Source organism: Phyllobates terribilis, unplaced genomic scaffold (genome assembly GCF_046119375.1).
Source record: "Phyllobates terribilis strain yellow unplaced genomic scaffold, ASM4611937v1 Scaffold_5__5_contigs__length_657084704, whole genome shotgun sequence".
Classification (NCBI taxonomy): domain Eukaryota; kingdom Metazoa; phylum Chordata; class Amphibia; order Anura; family Dendrobatidae; genus Phyllobates; species Phyllobates terribilis.
The window spans coordinates 9,467,392-9,481,891 of NW_027362765.1; the positions used below are offsets into that span (position 1 = coordinate 9,467,392).

A 14,500-nucleotide genomic window follows, 5' to 3' on the forward strand; every position below is an offset into this window, starting at 1 on the left:
CATATGAGTTAGATTTAGGAACATCGGCGGGTCCGTCTAAAAGGGACAGGGCGCCCGTCACATGGTAGGATTCCAGAATAGCCTTAACATAGGGTCAATTCTTTTCCCTCTCTGATTTTTAGCATATGGATATTAAAAGCAAATAATTGATTTTAGGGGGGTCTGTCAAGGTAAAATATATACAGTACAGACCAAAAGTTTGGACACACCTCATTTAAAGATTTTTCTGTATTTTCATGACTTTGAAAATTGTACATTCACACTGAAGGCATCAAAACTATGAATTAACACATGTGGAATTATATACTTAACAAAAAAATGTGAAACAACTGAAAATATGTCTTATATTCTAGGTTCTTCAAAGTAGCCACCTTTTTCTTTGATGACTGCTTTGCACACTCTTTGCATTCTCTTGATGAGCTTCAAGAGGTAGTCACCGGAAATGGTTTTCACTTCACAGTGTGCCCTGTCAGGTTTAATAAGTGGGATTTCTTGCCTTATAAATGGGGTTGGGACCATCAGTTGTGTTGTGCGGAAGTCTGGTGGATACACAGCTGATAGTCCTCCTGAATAGACTGTTAGAATTTGTATTATGGCAAGAAAAAAGCAGGTAAGTAAAGAAAAACGAGTGGCTATCATTACTTTAAGAAATGAAGGTCAGTCAATGCGAAAAATTGGGAAAACTTTGAAAGTGTCCCCAAGTGCAGTTGCAAAAACCATAAATCGCTACAAAGAAACTGGCTCACTTGAGGACCGCCCCAGGAAAAGAGGACCAAGAGTCACCTCTGCTTCTGAGGATAAGATTATCCGAGTCACCAGCCTCAGAAATCGCAGGTTAAGCGCAGCTCAGATTAGAGACCAGGTCAATGTCACATAGAGTTCTAGCAGCAGACACATCTCTTCAACAACTGTTAAGAGGAGACTTTGTGCAGCAGGCCTTCATGGTAAAATAGCTGCTAGGAAACCACTGCTAAGAACAGGCAACAAGCAGAAGAGCCTTGTTTGGGCTAAAGAACACAAGGAATGGACATTAGACCAGTGGAAATCTGTGCTTTGGTCTGATGAGTCCAAATTTGAGATCTTTGGTTTCAACCACCATGTCTTTGTGCGACGCAGAAAAGGCGAATGGATGGACTCTACATGCCTGGTTCCCACCGTGAAGCATGGAGGAGGAGGAGGTGTGATGATGTGGGGGTGCTTTGCTGGTGACACTGTTGGGGATTTATTCAAAATTGAAGGCATACTGAACCAGCATGGCTACCACAGCATCTTGCAGTGGCATGCTATTCCATCCGGTTTGCATTTAGTTGGACCATCATTTATTTTTCAACAGGACAATGACCCCAAACACACCTCCAGGCTGTGTAAGGGCTATTTGACCAAGAAGGAGAGTGATGGAGTGCTACGCCAAATGACCTGGCCTCCACAGTCACCAGACCTGAACCCAATTGAGATGGTTTGGGGTGAGCTGGACCTCAGAGTGAAGGCAAAAGGGCCAACAAGTGCTAAGCATCTCTGGGAACTCCTTCAAGATTGTTGGAAGACCATTTCCGGTGACTACCTCTTGAAGCTCATCAAGAGAATGCCAAGAGTGTGCAAAGCAGTCATCAAAGCAAAAGGTGGCTACTTTGAAGAACCTAGATTATAAGACATATTTTCAGTTGTTTCACATTTTTTTGTTAACTATATAATTCCACATGTGTTAATTCATAGTTTTGATGCATTCAGTGTGAATGTACAATTTTCATAGTCATGAAAATACAGAAAAATCTTTAAATGAGAAGGTGTGTCCAAACTTTTGGTCTGTACTGTATGTATTTTTGCACTTTTTTTATTCCAGGGTGCAGCCAGGCCCATCAGTGCGGGCATTGTAAACTTGGGTGTCTGTTCCCATGGGGTGCACTTGGATAGTACCGGGCAGCCCACCTAATCTAATAGCATGGGCTTAAGTAGTAGGCTGTAAACCGGATACTGTGCACTACCCTAGTGTGAACAGCACCCTATACAATCCTTTTTTTGTGCAATTTAAATAGTAAGCAGTCACCCCCTTCATGAAATGGTAGGCTGTGAGTGATTGTCTCATCAGTATTTTGCACCTGTGTAGCCGCCATATTTATGTGGGTCTGCTGCATCCTGGTAGTGCATTTGGCTTTGAAGATCTGGGCAGGTAAACATTGCTGCCCTCTTTTGCCGTTCTTTCTTGAATTTATAGGGAAATTTTAATTCTTCTTAGTGTGGCTTCAGCACCCTATACAAGCCTTTTGTGTGTGCAATTCAAATACTAAGCAGTCACCCCCTCCAGGAAATGGTAGGTTGTTGTGAGTGATTGTCTCATCAGTGTTCTGCACCTGTGTATCCGCCATCTTTATGTGGGTTTGCTGCACCCTGGTAGTGCATTTAGTTCTGAAGATCTGGGCAGGTAAACACTGCTGCTCTTTTTTTGCTGTGTTTTCTTCAATTATTTGTAGCAGTAAAAGGACTCTTTGATATCACAGAAACAAGAGGCAACTAAAAGTTTTTATTGTGCAATTTGAATTCACATGGTCAAAATCATTAAAAAATGGTTCATTTCAGCAATGAACCTGACAACTTTTGAAAATATGTAAAACAGTGTTACATGATCTGAAAGGTCCTTGAGGAAGTCTTCAGCTGCTCATTCAGGACATGCAGCCTCTGTGCAGGTCCCTGTAGTTTCCTCTCCTACTTTGCACCTATCAGTTAGATAAGTGGAGTGGAGGAGAGAGCAATTTTCTGATTGATCAGGAAGGACACTGTTTCAATGTTCTCCTCAGTAACAGGAAGCTGCCTAAAGTCTATAAGACGCACTCACTTAGCAAGAAAAAATCTTTCTAATAATAAGTGTCTTTCCAAGTTAAACATTTCCCACATTAAGAATATAAAAAAGGCTTCTTCCTTGTGTGACTGCTCTTGTGACTGAGAAGAGATGATTTATTCGCAAAACATTTTCCATGAAAATGGCTTCTCCCCTGTGTGAGTACTCTGATGTGTAACAAGAGTTGATTTCTCTGTAAAACATTTTCCACATTCTGAACATGAAAAAGGCTTCTCCCCTGTGTGAGTTCTCTGGTGTATAACAACATCTGCTTTCCGGTTAAAACATTTCCCACATTCTGTACATGAAAAAGGCTTCTCCCCTGTGTGAGTTCTCTGGTGTATAACAACATCTGCTTTCCGGTTAAAACATTTCCCACATTCTGTACATGAAAAAGGCTTCTCCCCTGTGTGAGTTCTCTGGTGTATAACAACATCTGCTCTCCGGTTAAAACATTTCCCACATTCTGTACATGAAAAAGGCTTCTCCCCTGTGTGAATTCTTTGGTGATTAACAAAATTTGATTTCTGTGTAAAACATTTTCCACATTCTGAACATAAAAAAGGCTTCTCCCCTGTGTGGGTTCTCTGGTGTATAACAACATCTAATTTCCGGTTAAAACATTTCCCACATTCTGAACATGAAAAAGGCTTTTCCCCTGTGTGGGTTCTCTGGTGTATAACAACATCTGATTTTCGGTTAAAACATTTCCCACATTCTGAACAGGAAAAAGGCTTCTCCAATGTGTGAGTTCTCTGGTGTATAACAACATCTGATTTCCGGTTAAAACATTTCCCACATTCTGAACATGAAAAAGGCTTCTCCCCTGTGTGTTTTTTTTGGTGTATAACAACATCTGATTTCCGGTTAAAACATTTCCCGCATTCTAAACATGAAAATGGCTTCACTCCTGTGTGAGTTCTTTGGTGATTAAGAAAATGTGATTTCTGTGTAAAACATTTTCCACATTCTGAACATGAAAAAGGCTTCTCCCCTGTGTGAGTTCTCTGATGTTTGAGAACACTTGATTGCTCTGTAAAACATTTCCCACATTCTAAACATGAAAATGGCTTCACTCCTGTGTGAGTTCTTTGGTGACTAACAAGATTTGATTTCCGGTTAAAACATTTCCCACATTCTGAACAGGAAAAAGGCTTCTCCCCTGTGTGAGTTCTCTGATGTTTGAGAACACTTGATTGCTCTGCAAAACATTTCCCACATTCTGAACATGAAAATGGCTTCTCCCCTGTGTGAGTTCTGTGATGTTTCATAAGACTCGATTTCTCTGTAAAACATTTCCCACATTCTGAACATGAAAATGGCTTTACCCCTGTGTGAGTTCTCTGGTGTCTAACAAGATCTGATTTCTGGTTAAAACATTTCCCACACTTGAAACAAGAAAATATATTCTCTGCTGTTTGAATTTTTTGATGTTTAAGAAGAGACATTTTGAGAGGAAAACTATTTCCATATTCAGAATGTGAAAATGGCTTCTTAGCATTAGGAGCAGTTTGTTTTTTAACGCTTATTTTGTGACTTTGATTTTCCTTAGTAGTTGGTAATGAATCAGAAGACAGGACCTGTTTCAAAGGATCAGATGACAGATCTTTGCTGTGAAGGGATGATGGTTTATCTGGAGTAATGGAATTCACTTCAATTGTATCCTGAGGGATCTCAAGATCATCTGATTTAAAAACTGTAGAGGTCAGCTGTCCCTCTGATCTCCTCGTACAGTCATCTGCTAAGAAGAAAAGCAATTATTATTTTTGAATTAAATATCCTTGAATTTTATAGTTTTGAACATTTCTACTTAAACTGTCTGTAAAAATGGCAAGTTCTGTAAAAATATTGAATTATTCACCAGGACAATGACAGTTCACAGTCTAATAGAAAACCTCATAGTGTGAACCAGTAAAGAGTGGTGTTCAACTGTTTGTTCATTCTGCCACCCAAATATGAAATAAAAAGTCAAACAATGTTATGTATAGTGGGGAAAATAGGTATTTGATACGCTAGTGATTTTGCAATTTTTCCCATCTACAAAGAATGGAGAGGTCTGTAATTTTTATCGTAGGTACACTTCAACTGTGAGAGACAGAATCTAAAAATAAAAACCAGAAAATCGCATTGTATGATTTTAAAATAATTCATTTGCATGTTATTGCATGAAATAAGTATTTGATCACTGTAACATACCTGGCGGCGTCCTTGCATAGTGGTCCATCTCCCACTGTGCAAGAGCGCGCACTTGATCTCCAGTCCAGGGTGTCTCTCTGGCTTCCCTCCATGCTGTCTGTTTGCTTCTGTGTCTGCTGCTTATGGGCGGCGCCCGATCACTTCCTGCTTTTTGTACCTGCTGCAGGCACACCCTTTGTGCGTCCTCAGCCTATTGCTGTCTGTCACCTGGTATTTAAACCAGCTGCCCCATTAACCCATGCCTGAGCATCTTGCCCTGTCAGTTGGCTTTTGTCTCTGACATGCCAGGTCCTGTCTATGTTACCTGTCTTGCAGTATCTGTTCCCATGTCTGTACTGTGTCCTATCTGTGTACCTTAACCTGCAGTCTGTACTCGTTCCTTGCCTGTTCGTTCCGCCTTCCTGGAGGCTGTATTTCCAGGCCAGTCTGAACACGCTCCTTGCCTGTTCGTCCCGCCTCTCTGGGGGCCGTATTCCCAGACCCGCTCCTGTATCCCGCTGCAGTGTCGGTCTCCTCCGTACACTCAGTTCCAGTCTGAACTCTCTCCTATCTTTTACCTGTTTTTTCTCTATGTGCGTTCCTTTCCTTTTTCTGCCGAGTCTGAACTCGTACCTACTCCTGCTCGTTGTCACTGTACTTCCGTTTGTGAGTTTGTGGTCCACTCGCTACTTCTCTGCAAGTACCCTGTGGGTATCTGGTTCTGCCTTTCCCTTCTAGTCTGTTCCGTGTGAACAGAGCCCTGTTCCTTCCGCGTCTGCGGTTTTCGCTTTGCTCAGCTCTGTCCGCCGCGTCTGCGGTTTTCGCTTTGCTCAGCTCTGTCCGCCGCGTCTGCGGTTTTCGCTTTGCTCAGCTCTGTCCGCCGCGTCTGCGGTTTTCGCTTTGCTCAGCTCTGTCCGCCGCGTCTGCGGTTTTCGCTTTGCTCAGCTCTGTCCGCCGCGTCTGCGGTTTTCGCTTTGCTCAGCTCTGTCCGCCGCGTCTGCGGTTTTCGCTTTGCTCAGCTCTGTCCACCGCCTCTGCGGTTTTCGCTTTGCTCAGCTCTGTCCACCGCCTCTGCGGTTTTCGCTTTGCTCAGCTCTGTCCACCGCCTCTGCGGTTTTCGCTTTGCTCAGCTCTGTCCACCGCCTCTGCGGTTTTCGCTTTGCTCAGCTCTGTCCACCGCCTCTGCGGTTTTCGCTTTGCTCAGCTCTGTCCACCGCCTCTGCGGTTTTCGCTTTGCCCAGCTCTGTCCACCGCCTCTGCGGTTTTCGCTTTGCTCAGCTCTGTCCACCGCCTCTGCGGTTTTCGCTTTGCTCAGCTCTGTCCACCGCCTCTGCGGTTTTCGCTTTGCTCAGCTCTGTCCACCGCCTCTGCGGTTTTTGCTTTGCTCAGCTCTGTCTACCGCGTCTGCGGTTTCGAATTTGTCTCCCAGTCTGTACTGGACCCTACCCAGCTTGTGCTCTAGTCTGCCTGTTCCTGTATTCCCCGGTGTGGGTCAACAGCCGTGTCCGGAGTCTGACCTGGAGTAGACCCTGGTTCCTCTGCTCGGTTCCTCCCTGGTGCACTGGCGTCGTATGCCGTCGTGCGACCTTGGTCGGATCGGGCAGATACTTAGTTACGCCCCTCCAGGCACTCTCCGGTTCATGGCACAGTGGAATCACTACATAAACACGCACACGCCAGTCAGTCCGGGCGTGTGCATTACAATCACCTACCAACCAGCAAGAATTCTGGCTCTCACAGACCTATTAAGTTTTTCTTTAGGAAGCCCTCCTACTCTGCACTCATTACCTGTATTAATTGCACCTGTTTGAACTCGTTACCTGTATAAAAGATACCTGTCCACACGCTCAATCAATCACACTCCAACCTCTCCACCATGGCCAAGATCAAATAGCTGTCTAAAGATACTAAGGACAAAATTGTAGATCTGCACAAGACTGGGATGGGCTACAGGACAACAGGCAAGCAGCTTGGCGAGAATAGAATAACTATTCACACAATTATTAAGAAATGGAAGAAACACAAGATGACTTTGAATCTTCCTTGGTTTGGGGCTCCATGCAAGATCTCGCCTCGTGGGGTAAAGATGATTCTGAGAAAGGTCAGGAATCAGCCCAGAACTACACGGGAGGTCCTGGTCAATGACCTGAAGAGAGCTGGAACCACAGTCTAAAACATTACCGTTAGTAACACACTACGCGGTCATGGATTAAAATCCTGCAGGGCACGAAAGGTCCCCCTGCTCACACAAGCACATGTCCAGGCAAGTTTGAACTTCTCCAATGACCATCTGGATGATCCAGAGGAGGCATGGGAGAAGGTCATGTGGTCAGATGAGGTTAAAATAGAACTTTTTGGTATCAACTCCACTCGCCGTGTTTGGAGGAAGAAGGATGAGTACAAACCCAAGAACACCATCCCAAAAGTGAAGCATGGTGGGAGAAGCATAATTTGGGTGTGATATTCTGCAAAGAGAACAGGACGACTGTACTGTATTGAAGGGAGGATGGATGAGGTCATATATCGCAAGATTTTGGCCAACAACCTTCTTCCCTCAGTAAGAGCATTGAACATGGGTCAAGGCTGGGTCTTCCAGCATGACAATGACTCGAAACACACAGCCAGGGCAACTAAGAAGTGGTTCCATAAGAAGCATTTCAAGGTCCTGAAGTGGCCTAGCCAGTCTCCAGACCTGAACCCAATAGAAAATCTTTGGAATGAACTGAAACTCAATGTTGCCCAACGACAGCCCCAAAACCTGAAAGATCTGGAAAAGATTTGTATGGGGGAGTGGGCCAAAATCCCTGCTGCAGTGTGTGCAAACTTGTTCAAGAACTACAGGAAACATCTTACCTCTGTAATTTCAAACAAAGGTTTCTGTACCTTTGTATATTAAGTAAAAATCATGCAATGTGATTTTCTGGATTTTTTTTAGATTCTGTCTCTCACAGGTGAAGTGTACCTACAATAAAAATTACAGATTTCTCCATTCTTTGTAGGTGGGAAAACTTGAAAAATCAGCAGTGTATCAAATACTTATTTTCACCATTGTAGGTGAAAATAATATCAATAAAAACCTCTACTCATCTCACAAAAAACAAGCCCCCAACTCAGGTCCATCATCTGTCAGTGTAATAACAGAGGTTTCCACATTATTAATGGCTCAAAGGTTCTAGAAAAGCAACATGACTTCCATAAACCAATCCAGCAATATCCGCTCTCCCAAAGTCATATCTCCCCCTCGCTTCTGAGCCTTGCAGTGTATCCAAACCACATTTAGCATCCAAGTATTTGGCATTACTATAGTGAGAAGAACCCACTTAATTTAAGGTATGTGAGTGCCCAGATTGTGCTCCAGGAGACAATGTGTTGGGTAATAAAATGGAATATTTGCAATTTTCACTCTCCAACATCCACAGTGCAGAAAGTGCCTGTGGAATCAAAATATGGATATGGAAACCAACAGTGCAATAGTTACTTTGTGTCCTTCTCCTATTGGGGAGAATCAAGCAAACACTGGTGGAGCTATTACTTCTATCTTACCAGTGGTGAATAAGGATAGTGGTGTTTCCAATGATACAGAGCAATCATCACTAAGTTGGGTTTGGGCTAAATGAATTAATTGGTGCAACCTCAACGCAGAGTGTTAATGCATTGGATTTTTCTATTTTAACTATCCATCCTGATTCCCAAAATTCCTTACCAACAATATCTCAGTCATTAAGTGTAGGGCATACATCATTAGTGGAAGGTTCCACTGATAAATCAGTGAAGCTACCACCTCCACAAAATATAACTTCTTCAATAGAATTGATATCATTAGCTGTAATATTAACTGATGAAACTGCACTGCCTCTCAATGGTAAAAAAAACACACCGGTCCTTTATGATACAAAAATCCCACAGTTTTTTCAGCCGGCCCAAGCTCGCCAACCAAAAAGAAAAATAAATATCGGGGATGTAGGGGGCGAGGTAGAGCCATCCCAAAAAATAGCAGCCCTGTAGGATTTGCTAATTAAAAATACAAAGCCATTAGGGTAAATATTGAGGAAAGAGAAAAAGATGAGAAACAGAAAATGGTATGCAGTTTTATCCTGTCTGACCACACCTTATCTGAGGGGGAGATCTCACTATTGAGTAGAGGACTCTCTTGTTGACCTGTTTCAAGTTTGAATGTTTTCAATTTATATGTAGATTTGAATGAGTACTTTAGGAAATTGACGTTAAAAGGTCACTTTATTATTGAAGAAAAACGTAAATCAATAAACGCCAGTATACCCCTTGCTAATAATGGAGTCGAAAATCATGTGCCTGCTATGGTTTTCCACCATGTTCCAGTAGGTGGTAATTTTTATCCTACTCACCATAAAGGAACTCACCTCGAGACTTTTCAGCAACTGATTTTAAAAGACATTCGCACTTTTACTCATATTAAAAAGAGGGATAACCTGACGGCTCCAGAAAGACAAGCCATCTCTAGTTTATGGAATAATAAAAGAATAATTATTAAGGAAGCTGATAAGGCGGTGGTATTGTGGTGATGAATCGGGGTTGGTACACTGGAGAAGGTTTGCGGATACTGGGTGATACTGATTATTATAATAAATTAGATTGTGATAATTCTGTCACCATCTTATGGAATATAAAAACTTAATTAAGGGAGCCCTTAGGGAGGGGATCTTAGATGCGAGAGAGAAAAGATTTTTGGACATACAATTTTTTCAGACCCATTATTTTTATTTCCGACCCAAGATCCATAAAAGTACTACCAATCCCCCTGGTCGCCCCATCATTTCAGGGATAAAATCTATAACAGCTAATTTATCACATTATGTCAATTTGTTTTTACAAAAATATGTGATTAGGCTTGAATCTTATTTAAAAGATTCTTCACATTTTATTAGCTTGATGAGGGATTTACCTCCCCAGGAGTAGGGCACCAGGGTGGCTCAGTGGTTAGCACTGCAGCGCGGGGGTCCTGGGTTCAAATCCCACCAAGGACAACATCTGCAAGGAGTTTGTATATTCTCCCTGTGTTTGCGTGGGATTCCTCCGGGTTCTCCGGTTTCCTCCCACACTCCAAAGACATACTGATAGGGAATGGGGACAGTGCCGATAATGTCTGTAAATTGTCTGAATTGTAAAGTGCTGCGGAATGTGCTGGCGCTATATAAATAAAAAGATTATTATTATTTATTATTATTATTATGTTCTTTGTACCTTAGATATGAGTTCCTTATACGCCAACATTACACATATTTTAGGTTTAGAGGCTATTGATCATTATTTGTGTTCAGATACCTCTATATTTTTGGAACAGAAAAGGTTCTTATTAGAAAGTATTGAGTTTATCTTAAACAATAATATTTTTTCATTTGAAGGGACCACATATAAACAGATGAGAGGTTGTGCGATGGGGACGTGATTCGCCCCTAGCTATGCTAATTTATGGGGAGGTTTGAGTCCGTCTTCATCGCACAGTTCCATCTATATACTAGACATATATGTCTCTATAGGAGATTTATAGATGATCTTTTCTTTGTCAGGACTGGTACCCTTGAGGAAGCATCTATATTTGTATCTGAATTAAATAATAATACCTGGGGTCTTAGTTTTTCATCTCATATATCCAGTTTAAGTATTCAATTCCTTGACCTCCTGATTAAAAAAAAACCCCAGAAGGAAAGATAATCACCTCCACGCATTTCAAAGAGGTGGATGTGAATAGTTACCTAGCATATGATAGCAGCCATCTTCCAGCCTGGGTGCGTAATATTCCCTATGGACAGTATTGGAGAATTAGGAAAAATTGTAGTAGAGATGTGGATTTTATTAATGAATCTAGGATTTTAAAGATGAGATTCAGGGAAAAGGGATATCCTGACAAATTATTAAGTGATGCATCTAAGAAAGCCAAATGTTTACCCCAAGAAAAAAGCTTGGAAATGATAAACAATAAGGGGAATCTGGCCGGACCTACCACTGTGGTAAAAAAATGAGACTATTAACCCATTGAGTGCCGAGTATAGTCTCATTACAACATTTAGCCAATCTAGAGTTACCCTTAATAACTTATTGAAGATGTATTGGTTCATTTTATCCAGTGATCCCATTTTGGGCAAGCAACTGCCAGCCAAACCAAGGATTATATATAGGAGGTGTCAGAATCTGAAAAATGTGTTAGCGCCTAGCTCCACATCACATGACTAAGAATTATATAAAGTATAAAAATATAAACCAAGGAAGGGGGGATGGGTGCTTTAGATGTAGAACATCAAAATGTCTCTGTTGTGGGATCATTAATAATGGAACAAAAACTTTTAGTTTGCCCACCACGGGGGAGACTTTTAAGATTAGATGCCGGACAGACTGCCAGTCTTCATATGTGATATATTTGTTGGCGTGCACATGTGGTCTACAGTACGTAGGTCGCACCATACAACCAATGCTCGCCAGGCTAAATAAACATCGGCAGAATATCAGAAATGGAGATTTGTTCCATAGTTGTCAAAGCACTTCTTCTTAGAAGATCAGAAAGATCCAAAATATCTGCACCTTATGATTATTGATCATATATCTGACATGGTGCATGATAGATAGAAAAGGTTGGTAAACCGGGAAAATTATTGGATCTATCTTGAAAATATTATTAACTAAGTAATATCATTTATATAGAATTGAAAAATCTAGTGGATATTTATTTTTATTAGGTTTTTAATATGAGTGTAACTATGAATATATGCAGCCTTTACTCTTTTTATATTCTTCTTTTATATGTATATGTAGTTTTTTTCATGTAGTTTTATTTTAGTGTTGATGTTTTGTCTCTGTTATCAGCCAAGTCAGGTTGGCCCTTAGAATGGGAACCTGTATATAATAGTAATGGGGATTTGAGGGTTAACTGGTTAATTGTTGGCACCTGCTGGTTGATTATCTAAACTTCTATATAAAGTGCTTGTGTGGTAATATTGGCCATCACCTGATGATGGCGTTATTAGCCGAAACATGTTGTGAAGCCATTTGATTAATAAAGAAAATGATGGACTAATAAATACCCTGGCCTGCTGTCACCTTACCCCATTGAAAACCGCAGCGACTTTGTACTTTGTATTCTTGAATCCCTCTTGGGTGGGCGGTTGGGGGCTGCAGATATCGGCTTATTAACCGTTTACAAGGACCCGCGGTGATGTCACGCCCCATGTGATTCTGTCAGCCGGTACGCCTGAGACCCGTGCAGTGTGCGGTTCACGCCGGAGCCTTAATCCGTGGTTGTGCAGGGGTGCGCAACCACACAAGGTTAGTACATTTCTATTTCCCATTTTCCTCCCCTCAAAGATCACCGGGTATACACAGAAGCGCCTCTCTTTTCTTCTTCTTTTGTTTTGCATGTGGAATCAAAATAATCACTACTTCTAAAGATTAATTCACTGAGGGTTATAATTTCCAAAATGGAGTCACTTTATGGGGATTTCTACTGCTCTGGTTTTCTGCCATTTTGTCATATTAACTTTTCTGTAAATGGTGGGTCCCATCTCCTCTGGGATCTGCTCCTGGGACGTCTGCTTCTGTCACCAGGAGCCGCCTTATTCATCATTCTGTAAATGGTGGGTCCCATCTCCTCTGGGATCTGCTCCTGGGACGTCTGCTTCTGTCACCAGGAGCCGCATTATTCATCCTGCAGGAGGCGCTGGTGATGGAGGAGACGTCAGAACCAGAAGCTCTGGGTGGCGCAGGCTCTGTCCAAACACTAAGATTAGGTTGCCTGGGACCTGTAGTACCATACAGTCTGGCAGTGTGGGTGTGTGTGCTGTCCAGCTGGAGTAATCTGCTCCCTGCTTCAGCCAATTGGAAAGCACCGCACCCTACTAAAGCTGGAAGCATATTGCCGGAAGCGGCCAGATACAGCCTTGTTCTCCTCTGGTTCAGTCCTCTGTGCTCAGCTCCCGGCTTGTGTATTTGTTTCCTGTTGTGACCTCGGCCCGTTTACTGACTACTCTTGTGTCTTCTGATTTTGTATTTTCTCTGACCTCCTGGTTCTGACCCGGCTATCTGACTATTCTTCTTCCCATCTCACTCCACAGAATAGCAGGTAACACTGTGGCCCAAGCCTAGGGGTCTCTGTGCAAGTCCAGATCCATGTAGAGGGGTTAAATGGTGATGAGCAAGGCAATATCTGGGATCTGGAAAATGGAGTAGATAGCACCAAGCCGGTTCGTGGTGGCCATCTTTTGAGCTGCCAGGTGACCATGCGTCATTGGGTCTGCAAACTATTTAAGCAAGATCTGCATTCAAATATCTAAATGGCGCTCCTTCCCTTCTTAACCACTTCGCACCAGAGCCTGTTTTTGCCTTCGTGACCAGGCCAATTTTTTCAATTCTGACCACTGTCACTTTATGAGGTAATTACTCTGGAACGCTTCAACGCATCCCCCTGATTCTGAGAATGTTTTTTCGTGACATATTGTACTTCATGATAGTGGTAAAATTTCTTCGATATCACTTGCGTTTATTTGTGAAAAAAATCGGAAATTTGGTGAAAATTTTTAAAATTTTGCAATTTTCAAACTTTGAATTTTCATGCCCTTAACTATCACAAAATAGTTAATAAATAACATTTCCCACGTGTCTACTTTACATCAGCACAATTTTGGAACCAAAATTTTCTTTGTTAGGGAGCTATAAGGGTTAAAAGTTGACCAGCGATTTCTCATTTTTCCAACAAAATTTACAAAAACATTTTTTTAGGGACCACATCATATTTGAAGTCACTTTGAGGGGTCTTTATGACAGAAAATACCCAAAAGTGACACCATTCTAAAAACTGCATCCCTCAAGGTGCTCAAAACCACATTCAAAAACTTTATTAACCATTCAGGTGCTTCACAGGAATTTTTGGAATGTGGAAGAAAAAAATGACCATTTAACTTTTTTCACAAAAATGTTACTTTAGACCCATTTTTTTTTATTTTCACAGGGGTAAGAGGAAAAACTGTACCCCAAAATTTTTTGTGCAATTTCTCTTGAGCGCGCTGATACCCCATATGTGAGGGAAAACCACTGTTTGGGCGCACTGCAGGGTTCAGAAGGGAAGGAGCACCATTAGACTTTTTGAATGTAAAATTTGTCTGAATAATTAGCGGACACCATGTTGCATTTGGGGAGCCCCTGATGTGCCTAAACAGTTGAAACCCCCCACAAGTGACACCATTTTGGAAACTAGACCCCTTAGGGAACTTATCTAGATGTGTGGTGAGCACCTTGAACCCCAAGGTGCTTCACAGAAGTTTATAATAATGAGCTGTAAAAATAAAATTTTCAAATTTTTCCCACAAAAAATGTTTTTCATCCCTTAATTTTGCATTATCATACGGATAACAGGAGAAATTGCACCATGAAATTTGCTGTGCAATTTCTCCTGAGTATGCCGATACCCCATATGTGGGGGAAAACCACTGCTTTGGTGTACGGCAGGGTTCGGAAGAGAAAGGAGCG

General features: G+C 41.9%; 1 protein-coding gene across 3 annotated transcripts in view; it reads right to left on the minus strand.

Moving 5' to 3' along the window:
• Window positions 1-2,498: 2,498 nt before the first annotated feature.
• The window catches only part of LOC141271756 (uncharacterized), a 39,524-nt gene continuing 27,522 nt past the window's right edge, over window positions 2,499-14,500 (minus strand). For 2 of the 3 annotated variants that reach the window (XM_073681861.1, XM_073681862.1), the window contains one exon: window positions 2,499-4,574. In XM_073681861.1, the coding sequence (XP_073537962.1) occupies window positions 2,950-4,574 (1,625 nt within the window). In that variant the 3' untranslated portion in view covers window positions 2,499-2,949. The remainder of the gene's footprint in view (window positions 4,575-14,500) is intronic. The other variant, XM_073681863.1, reaches the window with a different exon arrangement.